At 39.1% G+C, this 15,114-nt stretch overlaps 1 protein-coding gene across 1 annotated transcript; it reads right to left on the bottom strand.

Annotated features, from left to right (window-relative positions):
* Positions 1-5,409: 5,409 nt before the first annotated feature.
* On the bottom strand, positions 5,410-14,295 carry snupn (snurportin 1). The gene is made up of 9 exons (XM_022756156.1): positions 14,197-14,295; positions 12,639-12,803; positions 11,954-12,137; positions 11,556-11,660; positions 8,441-8,537; positions 7,437-7,534; positions 7,193-7,270; positions 6,619-6,699; positions 5,410-6,434 (listed from the first exon to the last, which is right to left on the bottom strand). The coding sequence occupies exons 2-9, from the start codon at positions 12,794-12,796 to the stop codon at positions 6,114-6,116; spliced, it is 1,122 nt and encodes a 373-aa protein (XP_022611877.1). The 5' UTR covers positions 12,797-12,803; positions 14,197-14,295; the 3' UTR covers positions 5,410-6,113.
* Positions 14,296-15,114: the final 819 nt, after the last annotated feature.

Raw genomic sequence — 15,114 nt, 5'->3', positions numbered from 1 at the left:
AAATACCCAACAGAATGATAAAGTTGCTGTAATATGACCCACAGACACACACGCAGGTCTCCCTAGGAATATTATCAGCTGCTGATATATATTCAGAGGGAAGGTTGGTTCGAGTGCAGTCGAGAGACTGCATTTCCTGCAAGATTATTGATGAGCTACCTTGATGTGTTCCAATAAGACTATAAAAGTAACGTGATGCAAAACAGGGCTAGAGAGTGGGAAAGAAAGCTTGGAAAGATTTCTCAATGCTGTGTTAATGTCCTCGTCATAGATATCTTGTTATACTTGTGAAGAAGTAAAAGCCATTTGAACAGGCCAGCCATTAGGAGTTATAGACAGGGGCACACTCAGTCCAGCACCACCACCATCACCCACCCTTAGCTCTAATACCAACACAGTCAATTTCAGTCAGCTCTTGGCCATAAGCCTTGCAGTGAAAACAGATGGAGTCTCTAACAACTATGCAAGAATTAGTAATACCAGCAGATTGCAATTTAATGGCTTTATAAAGGCATTCAGCAGTGTTTTTTTAATCTAGTTAAGTGAGCATGCTAACGTTTCATAATGACTAAGCTAGCTAAAGATTTATGCCCATGTGTGCTGTGAACATCTGACTGGCCAGTGTTTCTACTGCAATATTTACACAATAACAATGAGGGATGGGGACAGGTTGAAATGTGTTTTCAACACATTATTGTCAGTGATATAGGTCAGTACATAAATTGTTGTACTTAATCTAATTCAAAGGTTAACCTTTGACCCTGTCTGATAGTGGGGCTGATTTTGAGACAGGTAGGCTATTTTTTAAGGGGGTGGTTTTTAAGGAAAGGTTGGAAATTATACACAACACTAAGTTTTAGAACACTTCCATTCTTCCAGCAGTTCAAGCCCAGTGAATAGCCTTAAATAGCACAAAGGTCAGTGGTAAACTGTAACAAGTTTGAGCCATCAAAAAATGAAAAATCATGAAAATTTCATAGACAACAGGACTTTTATAAACATGCGTTGTACAAAGACAGTGTTGGAATAAAGTGTTTTACTACACCCTTGGATGCATTATCACAACAACACTGTACTGCAGGAATTGTTACTGTATATTGCTATCTGAATGGAGAGAAAAATGCAAGTAACAAATGAAGACTGACTGGTTGGTCAGCGGTTCATCCAATAGCAAGATAATGAGCCAAAACATTAGAAGAAAAGAAATAGACAGTTGCTTCTCATAATGGGAGACCAACACAGTCTCCAGACTTAAACCCTATCGAGCTGGTTCAGGATGAACTGGACAGAAGGATAAAGCAAAGCAAACTATAAGCGCAAGATATTTGTGGGAACTGTAGTAAGTAACAACTGGAAAAAATGAAGGTCTTCTGAAACCTTTTACCAGTACTGTAGGTACATTCATTGTGCTGTTTGTTTTTTTACACAAATAACAAGATCCCACAATAGGCCAACTGTAAATAATGAGGCGTGAGAAAGTCTGGCTTGAAAACCAAAGGGAAAAGGGGGTGGACAACAATAGACTTCCTGTGAAACCAGCTGACATCATGTCATTTGGGGAAATGGGATTGGTAAACTCTTAGTCCTGCCCACGTAATATCCAGCCTGACAAAAAAAGTTTGAGTGCATCAAATACTTATGAGATGATGGCCTGATTTAACTCACTGTACCAGTCAGTAAAAGCTAGAGAGGGAGGTTAAGGTATTTAGTTTCCAAAAAGATCAGTTTACTCCAAGATGTTGTCTAATGCACAGAATGTGGAGGCCTCTGGTTCAGCACGATCCACTCCAGACCCCATATATTAAGGCTAAAGTGATCAAAGGTATGCTATGGCTATGGTTGTATGGAAATCACATTTAACTGAATTTTCTAGGAATCGCAAATGTACTGAGGTCATGCCCTCACTATTATGTCTGGGAATTTGGAGAGTTTAATGACCTGTGCAACAACTGACATTCTACAGCTACAAACATATTACACATGATGGGCTTTGAACCCTGATTTTGTTGTTTTTTTTTTTTTTTTTTAGAATAAAGATCTTTAAATGTGATTATACTTTTCTGCAAAAAAACAAAAATAAACAAACAAAAACAATGAAGTATAGTTGGGGTAGTAGCCTTTTTGTTTATTCGCTTTCTTGCTGAGAGTTAGATGAGAAGATTGCTACCACTCTCATGTCTGTATGTTAAATATAGGCCTTCACCCAACAGCTGCAGGTTAGCTTAGCATAAAGACTGCAAAGGGCAAAACAACTAGCTGCTCTGGTAGCTCTGAAGCTCAGCTATTAAATGCAATCCCTAAAACCATGTGTTCTTACAAATGTTGATTAAACAAACAAGATATAACATCTTATTTTATAGCTTTAGAGATGCTGGGAGTTGGAGTTTATATTAAGCTTAGGCTAACCAGCTGCTTACCTTATCTACAGTACAGACATAAAATCTCTTTTGGGACAAAGAGAATAAACATTCCTTTAAATTAATTCTTTAAAATAGTATTAAAAAATGTTTTGTTTGCTCAAGTTCCATATGTCTAAGGGGTGTAGGAGTGGAGCTTCTGGGGATTTGTATTTGACCTTATGATTAATTAAATCCTGGCCACAGCCCTGTGCAGACCCACAAATCAACATGCGTCTTCCTTCAGACAATAACACCAGGAACCAAAACCAGCCATGGAGGTTAAACACCCTTTATGTGACAGGTGTTGAAGAGGAATAACACAAATCTGTTTGTCTTGTGACAAGGCCTTTCATAGAGATCAGAGAGGGCTGAAGTAAGCAACATTGTATGTGTTAGTCTGTGCATGTGTGTGGGAGACTGAGCGTGCTCTGAAAAGTGTAACTGCGGACTGACAGGTGCTCAGTTCCTGGAAAGTAATCGGTGCTGCTGACTAATAGCTGTCTTGCAGTAAACCACATGCTCTCTTTTACAGACCTTTGCGTGTAGAGGTGACTGAATGTGAAAGAAAAAAAAATCTGACTGTACTCGATGAACTTTATCAAACATCTTGCTCTGAAATACTACACTACGGTAAAGCCAAATCCTTTAGAGCTTTTTGCAGAAATCTGGCATGTACTGTTTACACACACACACACACACGCACACACACACACATGTTGACGAGAGAAGCAGTGACACAATGGGAGATAAGTCCTAAAACCATGTGGAAACATGGAGTATATATAGAAAAATTCAACTCATTTGAACCTGATTTATCATAAATGTCATCATCACTGTTATACATATTTTTTTTCCTTGTCTGCATTTAGATAGAAGTGAAATCTCATCAAAAAGCAGATAATGAAAAATTATTGATTGTCTTTGGTGTTGCTTTCCAGGAGTTATCAGGTGATGAGGTATTGTAATTGTGGTATAGTTTCCTTCAGCTGCATTTTGCACCTTCCTCCTCCTCTTCAGTCAGTGATCTCCTACGTTTCCCAGAATGAGTTATAATAATCCCCACAGAGGGTAATGATTGAACATGTTACTTTCATCTGTTCCGTGTAGGTGGTGATAGCAATAGTGATACCATCGCGAAAGCAAGGCAAGGAGAAAATAACATTTGTTTTTTTCCATTGTAGAAAAAGTGAGTAGTGGCACAAACACACAACATGTGTCTTTTAAACACAAACCCCTGTACTGTTCAGCTACCTTATCTCTAAACTGTCTAAAAAAGGCCAAAGTGACGACTTCAAATGCTCTGAATTTAAACCACACCTAAGCTAGCAGCTCTACGAGGCTGTACTCAGCAGGGCTTTGAGCTAAATGATAACATCTGCACACAAAGATGCTCACAGTGACAATGCCAAAATGCCAATGGTAAGCAGGAATAATATTTATGTTTACTAATTATACCTTGATGATGGTGCTTGATAAAAGTTAAAGGACTACCAAAGGGATTACACTTCATCCAGAGGAGGGTATGTATGAATGTCTACCAGGTTTAATGTCAAACCATTCAACAGCTGTTGAAATGTTCCACGAGAATTTATGTATTACAATGCTCTGGGTTTAACCAACAGCTAAGCTAGCAGCTCTGTGAGCTGCACTCAGCAGGGCTTTGAGTTGAATGCTAACGTCACCACGTGACCACAGTGACAATGCCAAAATGCTAATGGTAAGCAGGAATAATGTTCACTACCATCTTAGGTTATCATTTAGCATTGATTCATTTGCCAATTAGCATTAAATAAAAGTAAAGTTGGGAAAAATGTCAGTTTAGCAGGTATTTAGTCATAAACTAAGACTGGACAAATTTTAAATTGATGATGGTGCTAGATTAAAGTTAAGGGACTACCAAAGGGATTACAATTTATCCAGAGGAGGGTATGAATGTCTTTACCAAGTTTCATGACAATCCATTCAACAGGTTTTGAAACATTGAAACCAAAAATATCAATCAAAGCGGCGCTAGAGGAAAAGTCAGGATCGTGAAAGTCAGTACGAATTTGTGCCAGTCTCATCAAGTTGGTGTAGAGATAGTCATAGGTCTATTGGCTTTATCCTCTGGAGATTTCATGGCCATACATCCAATAGTTGTTAAATATTTGAGTCTGAACCAAAGAGGTGGACTGACTAACAAAGCCATCCCTACAGACACTAGTTTTAAAGTTACTACTACTACCTCAGCTAAGTCTTAAAACTAATAATCTGAGAGAGACCTCATTATGTTGTAGGTGTATATAGTATATAGGTTATAGGTAACCAGAAGCAACTCAAATTCAAAACTGTAATTTGTTTAAAAACTGGGGAAAAAGGAAAAGGAAAATGAGGTCACCTCCCTTCCTCAGACATTGTAAACTACTTCACATAACCAAGATCTGGTAACCTGAGGCGATCTGAGGTGTTCTCTGCCAGGATGTGTTGGCACAGGTTACTAAAACCAAGTTCACAGCCCTGCCAGACACTTCACACGTCTTTTCCTGTACAGTTTCCGCCCAGTTCTTCAGTTACGCAAATGGCACAGTAAGCTGAGAGCAGAGAGGAAGGGATGCTCATGAGCACTGGCAGTATGAACAGCAGTATGAGTCACATCATATACTGGAACATCAGCTACTCACTGGTACACTGACAGAGCATGTACAGTTAAGTAGAAGATAATATATATTCTCTCTCCCTAGGCTTTTTTTTTCTAGCTTTATTTTATGTCAGTCCTTGTTTTATCACAGAATCAACACTATTTTGTAAAATTAACTATCAAAGACTAGATTTTGACATATTAATTCCTCAAACTTCATTTTTTTGTTTGATACTTTTAATTGCACCACATAACCAAGTGGTGGAAAAGCCACCAGAATCCAAATTTGTTAAATTTCTGTTAGCAAGACTTAATTTTCAAATACTGTAGACCTTTAAACAAAACAAAAAAAAAATTCAACAACCCATGGCAACACAGTGAACAGGACTGTAGTCCAATAAAAAAAACATTTATTTAGAAACATACACTTTAAAACACCTCAGCAATGTTAAACTTTGTATTTAACTGTAAAAGCCTATGCCACTCCTGCTGTTCAGCATGATGACAACTCACAGGGTCTGACCAGGCAGCAACATCTCAACTTCCAAAACAATGAATGAATCCTAAACTCTGTTGCTCAAATGAACGATCAGTGAATACGCATCAAAGACATCGTCAGAAAACCTACAAACAACTGACAACAGTAAGGATGAGATGTTTCTTATGTGAGATCTGTTTTAAGTGCACAAAGCGCTGAGCAGCAAAATCTTACATAAGACACCTCTTGTCCTCTTTTTTTGATCGCATGCGACCACCTATGGTGTTATGAAAGGGATCTGCATAACAGACTGTGACATTGTAATTATAGTGGCTAAATGCTGTGCAATTATTCTCAAGGAAACTAATTGTTTCCAAGTTCTGCAGCAGGTAAAAGTGAAGATGTAACTGTTTTTAGCCAAAATAAAAACACATATACAGCATAGCTCTACTAATCTGCACGCTGAGGGCATCCTGAGCAGTGCCGGATTAGAATTAGCCATGCTTTGCAATTGGTCAGATCTGCAGAACCATTCAGCAGACATTCTAAAGAGCCATATGTGGGCTGACGCCACTCAGAAACACTGAGTTGGCAATTTGCATCTCGTTAAGCCTCCCACTCAGATCTCCATGTTCGCTTCCCTTATTGGATTTTGATTCAAAAAGTTCAGAGAGTCCGCACTGTCCTGGCTCGGCGTGGACAGGTACTCTAGCTCGTAGCCTCCGCTTCTGTTAGCTGGGCGGACTTCGCTTGATGTTTTTTTGTGCTCCAGGATCTGCTGCAGCTGGTGGCTGGCATACTCAGGCTTAGTGGTGAGGGGTCCTACGGGAACCTCTATACCCAGGATGTCAGTGACCATGTAGGGGCGAAGCCAGCCCACTAGAGGGGTGCTACCAGGAGTGTAGTGGGTCTGCCTGTGGTAGAAAAGGAGACCATCCACCTGCAGCCAGAAATTCAGAATTAAATTCATCAAAGCTTGAAGAGAAGCAAACAAAATATATTTCAGTTTGTCTTTCAGAAAATATACAGATTTTTCTCCACAAAAACATCATTACATCCAGCATTCTGGATGCAGAGCAAGGTTTTTGTAGAAAACATTTTAAGATCAAATGATCTGTTCTTACGCTGAAGCTGTACTCAGCTGCCAGGGCTTTCTGAATTGATTCTGCTGTGCAGTCTGTGCTTTGGAGGCTCACAAACCGGAACTGTTGGACCAAACAAAACCAGAGCACCATGATGTTAGTTCCCAACACAATTTGTCTTCTTGTCAAATGTGAGAAAATTCCAATGGTGAGCTCACTCTGCAAGGACTAAGCCTGATTTAGCTTCTGCTGAGCTGGGCCACACAAACACTGAAGGTTTAGAGGTGGAACTCAAAGTTCACTCCAGCGCCATAATTTTCAAGATTTGTGGGCAATAATTACTTCAGTGCACAATTAGTCCCCAAGACAGTAATGAGAGTTTGTCTTTAATGTTCCTTTGTCTTATTTTCCCCCTGAGGAAGTGTAGGTTTAAGTTCAGGACTTTATTTATCCCATAAAAGGAAATTAAGTGTAGCAAGGCATGAAACACAACGCACACAACATTCAGAAACCCAAAGACTGAATAAACACGTCACAGTGTCTCCAACAACAGAAAACTAGGAAGAAAAAGTGGGGCATGAAGTGGAGAGGCTCCACTCCTGTTTCTGGTACTCACGGGGTTGCGTTTGGCGATCTCTGATAGGCCGTCCGTCTCCTGGACTTTGGACTGAAGCCAGTAGAAACGGAACTCAGTCTGTTGATGAGAAAACAAGCACTGTAAACAAAAAAGTCCTATTTCAAATCCTGAGCCAATGAGATTGGCAACATGGTAAAAAAGCACATCTGTGGCCCAGACTTTGCTACTTAAGCAATTAGACAAGCATTCCTGGATTGCTGGAGGATTAAGACGCCAGTCTTACCGGGCAGTCGTAGACCGGGTGGCCTCTCCAGCACATGACGTCCAGGATGTAGTATGTTCTGTCCACTTCGCTGTAAATGCAGTCCAGGATTGTGTAGTCTGCATGAAGTAAATATAAAGACCAATTTACAGATATACAAAATTTACAGGTATAAAACTCCCTTATGCTGACTTATGATATAATCTTTACTATTATTGAATTAATAAAAAGCAATACGAATATATTCAAGATATCTTCAGGGTGCATGATGTGATTATTGATCTGTAACATTGGCTCAATTATTCTGATATTAAGATCTAAGTTCTGATATTATTTGGTTGTGCAAATCATTTTTAGGTCCCGTTTGATGTTTTGGAACAAAAATGAACCAAAAGAATTTCAAAACACCAACAACAAACCCCCACCCAACACCCTGAGGATGGTGCATCAATGAACAACCAGTGCTGCGAGACTCTTTAGCTACAAAAGGATATAAAAAAAAGAAAAAAAAAGAAAACTTGTTTAAAAGTCAACAAACAACAAAAGACAAAACTGATATTAATAGTGACAATATCAACTCTTCACTGGGTGTTTTAGTTAGATCTCTGCTTTCACTGACCCCTTAATGTCCAGATATTCCCTTTTATTTCCCCTTAAGTAGCGTTAAGAGAATATAAAAAATCTCTTAATTAAAATCACCAATCCATCAAATGGAAATAGTCTTATCAACATTTTATTCAGTCAAATTTGGTACCTTAGGAAAGTTCGGGGTCTCCACTAGAATTTAAAAATAAAGTTGCATGGCATGAGTTCGTACTGTCTGTCCCACCAGCAGGTAGGTGGAGTTTAAAAAGTTTAAAGCTTAAAAAGTAAAAAAAAAAGGAAAGAAAATAAAAACCTCACGAGTGAATGGGAGACAACAGAAGAATCTACTGTCGGTGAAACACTTGTGCGTGTTGCGAAAATACCCAGGCGGTCCATTTTAGTGAACCCCTGCCCTCCAGAGACACAAGCGGCCCTCCTACCTTTTCCCATGGCAGAGTTGTGTCGGTTCCCACCGGGCAGCAGGGAGGGGAAACGGTTCACACAGTAGCCGCTTTTAGTGTACGCTGCAGTGGAGCCCTTCAGAGAAAAAGTCAAAAACAGAGACGCCACATGAGGGATAAGACAACGGCTGCAATTAGTTAGCTGTGGTTTTTCTATTGGTTGGCCTTATGGCCCACATCCTTATAACCTTATAAAGGCATATGTGTAAATGTAGCATGATGACACTATCTGACACTGGCTTTTGCATAACGATTCAAACTTTTCTAAACCTCAGAATCTCATGTAAGGTCACCTTATACACAGACATGTCAATGGGAGATTTACAACACCAATATATTGATGATTCAGATAAATCTGTACAAAAAAAATTAAAAATATATATATTTAAGTTAGGTGTGATATACATTATGATATGACAAATATTGGCAAAAAAAAAATCACTTATAAATTGATCAGTCTGATGTTCAATGACATGAAACGTGTTCCGCGAAGAAAAAACTCACATTCGTAAAATGAAAACTGGAACAACTGTTTCTCTTTTAATTATAATTTACTTGGAATCATTAACTTAAATTATTTAAATTTAAAACAACACGGCAATATTATCACATTGTCATCCTCATCTAAAATGATTGGTTGATTACTACTCGATTACTCAATTGTTGGAGTTCGATCCCACTCACTACTCCTGAATTATTGCCCAGCTTTAAATAAAGAGGGTCCAAAAGTCTGAGACCACTTTCTTATTCAAGTTTCATCCTTTGTATGTTATTTGTATCATAATTTATGAGCATATTCTGTTTGGAGCTGCCTTTGTGCAATTAAAAATAGAGCTACACAGCAGCAGCTTTAAAAGCTCACAGTGTCATATTGTGTAACTCTGACAAATGACTGCGAATGCTTGCGAGCAGATGAAACGTGTCATTCAGCTCTCCTCCAGCACTGGGAGCCATCTGTTGTTTCTGTTTTTCAAAGAATCTTCAGTTCACATTTTGTAGAGAGCGCTGGGCTGTGGTGTTCCACATGTTTGTCATCAGTGGGGTCAACGTCTGATATAAGGAACGAGGAACCGGCTGACTGTAGGTGCACACAGTCATTATGATACTGTAGACGGTTGCATCACAGGGTGTGGAGCGTTAGTGACACCACTGCAACAAAGGTTAGAGCACACGACAGGACAGGCACGTTGTACCAGTTACCAGTAATCCATATCTAATGCTGATAAGCATTTTCAAGCCTTTTCATTACTCATGAATCATAAGACTGATACAATACAATGTAAATGAGGCAATTTTTTCTACATTTAAGACTAGCCCATCACAAACGTGATGTTGCAAGAAAGTAAATGAGAAATTTCACAAAGTTCTGACTAAAGTCCATTTTTCACAAGAAGTTATCAATAGTTAATTTCACTTCTTCTTCTCTTCATGTCTTCATGATGATTTTGAAAATACTGTAGAAGATATTAATACTCAATAATGGGAATGTTTGGTGGTGTTTGATCAGACTGATGGGTTTCTTATGATTCACCACAGGGCCCCGGTGACTGCCACACACCGGCTTTTACTCAGCATCACCCTGGCTTCTACCGGTCTCCTGAATTTTGGATTTTCTGTTTCCGACAACTCATAAGATGTGACGTGTAAATACAAACTCCAGGCTCTCAGCATTTTCTGTAGATTTGGGGTTGCCAATCTTTTTTGTTTTTACATTCGTCTACTGAAACAACTCTAAAGCTCTCTCTCAAGCTCTCAGTGGTTTTCTTTTTTTTTTTACTCATGTTAGGAAGTTGCAAACAGTCATACGAACATAGCACTGGCAGATCAAGAACCTACTTCGGTTCAGAATCAGTATCAGGTTGTTGTGAGCTTGACAAGGAGAGCTGAGGAATGTTGCAGAACAGACTGTGCAGAATTCAAGGAAATTACAGCACAAACATTTTATAAAGCTTTATAATTATTACTCAGCTTTTATAGCAAAGGGTACTGGCTTTATGGCCCTAGCTTTGGGAACCATTGCTTTAGGTATTACAGCTTAACAACTGACACACAGTCTTTTGTCTTAATTGTATGAGGAGGTAGAAAAGTGGTAAAATACTACACAAATTAGAAACTTAGTGTGCTGTAAAATCTGTCTCTTTCCTGATCATCTTTTATTTTCTTTCTGTTTTACAATCTAATGATATAATTCAGGTTTGAATCAGCATGGCGGTTACTTCTCTTATTTCAAACTGGATGACGAGACACAACGTGGCTCAATACGTTTAGTGTTGTCTGGCAGAAGTCGCTTTCTCTACTTCTCGTTTTCCAGTTTCCTCAACCCTTCAGTGCCAAGGCCAAACCCTTTTTCTTTTTTACATTACATTCTTGTAGTCATGTAGTTTACTTAATGGGTTTAAAACAAATATATGCCTGTGGCTATTTATGCAGCTGCATGTTTTATTTAGATAAAACTGATTCACTTAGCGACTCAGACTCAAAATTATGCAAATCTTATGATTCATACGGTGTTCGCTGTGCACCTTACATGAATCAACTTCTTCACAGCATTATTGTGACAAGAGTTCAGACTTACTGGCTTCTCTGTCACAGACTCAGAAAAAAATTACTCCATGCCATTACCCCGTATCATGAATATTGTGTACAGGTACCCAGACAAGGTGGCTCATCTTACTCACACCATTCTACTCAATACCAGGAATGCAGCGTTGAATTTACAGATAACAGAGGTAACGTGCAGTAATCCCCTCAAAGGTACTGATTCGGGAAAAGCCGTGATAGTGCATTTAAATCAAAAAGAAATCAAATAGACGCTGGTTGCTGTTCTTCAAGTTAAACACATCTGGAGACTCGTAAGACTTTCGATCTGGGCTGAAAGATGACACATCAAAACCAGCAGAGATGGAAAAGACTTCAAAAGCCAATAAGAAGCGGCTCAAAGAACCTCAGCTGTATTTGACTGACAGTTCTATATCCAGCCAGGTATCAAGGTGGCACCATAACCTGATTATATTCTTCTTTCCTGAATTCTTGAATTCAAGGACTGCAGTAACAGATCATGTGAGACAGTGAAAGAGCAGTGACAGGTTCCTACCTTGGAGGCAACAATGAGAGATCTTTTCCCCACAGGACAGACCACCATCAGCCAATCAGTGTCCAGTTCTGATGGCACGTCCACCAGCCACTCTGACAGCATGAGCTGAGGAGGATAGGGAGGTTCGTTAACAAGCTCAGCATTTCAGCTTCAATCAACATTTGTATTGGAGAGTCCAAGAATTATTGGAAAAATCTGTCAGCATTAAAGAAGAAGTGTGATGTATTGCAGACTGAGTCTAATGCCAGAAAACAGGGCTGTAATTCTAAAAACTAAAGCGCCCTCTGCTGGACTAAACAGAGAAGAATGCAGATTAAAAAAAGATACTTGAATAATTAGTTGACCTTCACACATGTGTAACAGTAATATAACTGGGTCATAATACGTCAAACACTGACCTGGTTTGCATAATGTTTCGGCAGCTTCCTCCTCTCAATCTCCATCCCCTCCTCCTCGGCATTGCCATCTTGCTGCTGTTCCCCCTCCTCCTTTTTCTCCATGTCCTCCTCCGGATCGCTGTCTGCCCCTGTCCAGTCCCCATCAGCCAGACGCCGTGCATGGTTGACGTAGTTTAACCGCTTACTTAGATGGCCAATGGAAAAAAAGAAAGCTCCTTCAGACACTTCTGCTGTGGCATTGATTGAGCTTGAGCCTACAAGTTACTCACAACATTAAAACATGCAATAAAACAGCAGCCTCCTGAAGCGAAATCAGTCATTAATTTGCATTTTATTTTTAAATTGGCCAATTGTGTCCAATTTGGAGAGAGTCATGTTAAACAGCTAACCAATATTGTGGCTGCAATGTAACTCGTTCTAAGTAGCTGGAAGCAACACAAAGCAGATGTAAATGACAACTGAAAAAGGTCTCCAGTGCATTCTGTAAATGCCACTTATCAATAGTGAGCATTCACTGATGAAAATCTGCTAATGTCGCAATGTAGAGAGCAGGGGGGCAGAAATCCATCCTCTTATTTTACACTTCAAACAAATTAATGGCAATTAAGGCAATTTAAGTACATTCCCATGTATAAACACACATACCATTTGGACTGGACAAACACTAAATAGTTTTGACATGTACCTTTTCTGCAGGTCAAGGAAGCGCCTCCGTCGCTCACTCTGCTCTAGCACACTGTACTTGCTCTTGTACTGGGCCAGCCGAGGGTGTGGGGCGGCGGTACTGTTGGGCTCCTTGGACACAGCAAAGCTGGCCGAGAGGGCTTGGGTCAGGTCATCCATGGGGACTCTGAAAATTGGTACAAAAATAATGGTTATGTAAGCATTTTCCCCCCTTTCTCTGAGACTGACCATCCACTTCCCTTAGACTACTGAGGAAAGTTATATTGGAAGGTAATGTGGTTTATGAAATGTCACTATTTACAAGCCTCAAAAACACCATGTGCTTTAGTTCATACACATATTTATCTCAGATGTCTTAAAATTATGACTGTTTTTTTTTTTTTTCCAGACATAGAGACCACATATGCAAAAGTTGGTTGATTTTTGAAGTGAAAAGAAGTAAATTCAGCAAAGAGACATTAAAGATTGAGCCTTTCTTCAAATGTTAGTGCACTGCTACCTTTTATTTCATGACATGTACAGAAGTTAATTCAGTACTTAGTAACCCATTATTTGCCAACAGTGAAGTACAAGGGTGGAAATACGAACTAGGTACTGACTAAGACCTACTTGTAAAGTTCATGAAAGACAGAGTAACAGTACATTAACAGTTGAAGAAAGGCTGAATTTTAATGTCTGCATGCTGCAAGGGACACATTTCCTTATTCTAACTTCAAAAATCAACAATATGTAATTTGCCCTGTGGTGCTGAGGCATATACATACAACTGTAATTTGCCACTCACTGTCAACATAATACGTGCTTATCTAATCATTTGTTCCCGTCTGCACCCTAGACCAGTGGCTCCCCAAATGGAGGTCAGGTACCGTAGAATACATGGACAGGATCTCACTGGTTTACTTCATATCAATGGTACATACACTCGGTTGCCAGTTTATTAGGTACATCCAGCTAAAACTAATGTTGTCTGTTTCATGCATGACCATTTGGGGGATGTTGTCTGTAGAGCTGTTGAACTGCATTGGACTAAACAGAGAGATTATTTATTCTATTATTTAACCTACCCTCACTTATACAAATTAAATGATGAATGAATACTGATTAACTGCAGGGCTGTTGTATTAGACTGAATTAAATAAAGTATATATCTATCTGTCTATTAGTTTTTGCTAGGTGTACCTAAGTAAAGTTGCATCATTAAATTGAACATTGAACTTCAGTTTTATAACAAAATAAAACATTGACTAACATGACGTTTGTAACACACTCAGACTACAAACGTCTTTGCAAACAGGTGGTGTAAACCTTCATCTAGTTGGGGTCTATTTGGATTCACTGACATCAATAAATCCCAGAGTATTACAGTTTATTTCAGCAGCTAGCGTTAAGCTATACCTGCTAGCATGCGGTGGGCCGAGCAGTCGTTAGCAACACTATGGGCTACCAACGCTACGTCACTGCTTTAATTTCTACCAACTACACATAATTATCAGGCCAAAATCAACCACTACAAAGGGAGTTTGGTCGGATAATAATCGGTAAGTGAGCTGTATAGATACCTTGGACATCCAGGGAGAGGGAAGCTGAGGAGGCTGCTGCTGCTGCTGCTGCTACTGCTGTTGCTGCTGCTGCTGCTGCTGCTGAAACGTCACGCTGTCATCTTTCCCACCGTTTCCCACCAGTGACGATATTTGGTTGGCCGATCAAGAACTGCAAACTATACCGGAGTTTTACAGAACAAAGTTGTGTACATGATGGAAATATTTTTGAATATTGTTATATCTTTATCCACTTGAGTAAAGGTATTTGCAATAAGTAATCAGACAATCAGTGGTCTAGCACATAAATCAGGGCCCCATACATATAGCTATAGTGGTTAACAGTCTGACTGAAATCACTGTGTGGCAAGTTTGCCATGAATTCAGAATTTTACTAAGTAAAAAAGAATTTGCAATAAAATTTACTTAATGTATCAAAAATAAAAGTGCTCATTATGCTTGTCAATACTATTGGATACTATAAGAAGTTAGTCTGAAAAGTAACTGGAACTGTTAAATAGATGTAGTGGAGTAAAAACTACAATATTTCCCTCTGAAATTTGGGGAGTGGAAGTAAAAAGGAGCACAAAAAAAAATAAAGTACAAAATTGTACTTATGTAGTGAACATTTACTTGTCACCAGCGCATTTTTGTTTGTCTTTGTTTGTTTTGTCTTATTATCCTGTAACTACACTCTGAACTACTTTCATATGAAATGGTGCTACAGTATACAAATTTCATTTCATGTTGAATATGATCATCTTATGGCTATTTTAGGGAACATCTGTGGAGAATGTTAACCAAGTATACACTATTAAAGTGGTTTATTATAGTGGTGACTTCCACTAAAGAAATGACAGTTTGATTTACTGTTAATTTGATGCAACTCCTACTTCTGCTATATGACCATGTTGATAATAGTTGTCATTACTATCATTA

The sequence above is a fragment of the Seriola dumerili genome, unplaced genomic scaffold, assembly GCF_002260705.1.
Source record: "Seriola dumerili isolate Sdu_G_001 unplaced genomic scaffold, Sdu_1.0 BDQW01000242.1, whole genome shotgun sequence".
NCBI lineage: Eukaryota > Metazoa > Chordata > Actinopteri > Carangiformes > Carangidae > Seriola > Seriola dumerili.
The sequence above is the reverse complement of the archived record's forward strand: the minus strand, read 5'-3'. Positions and strand labels throughout refer to the sequence as shown.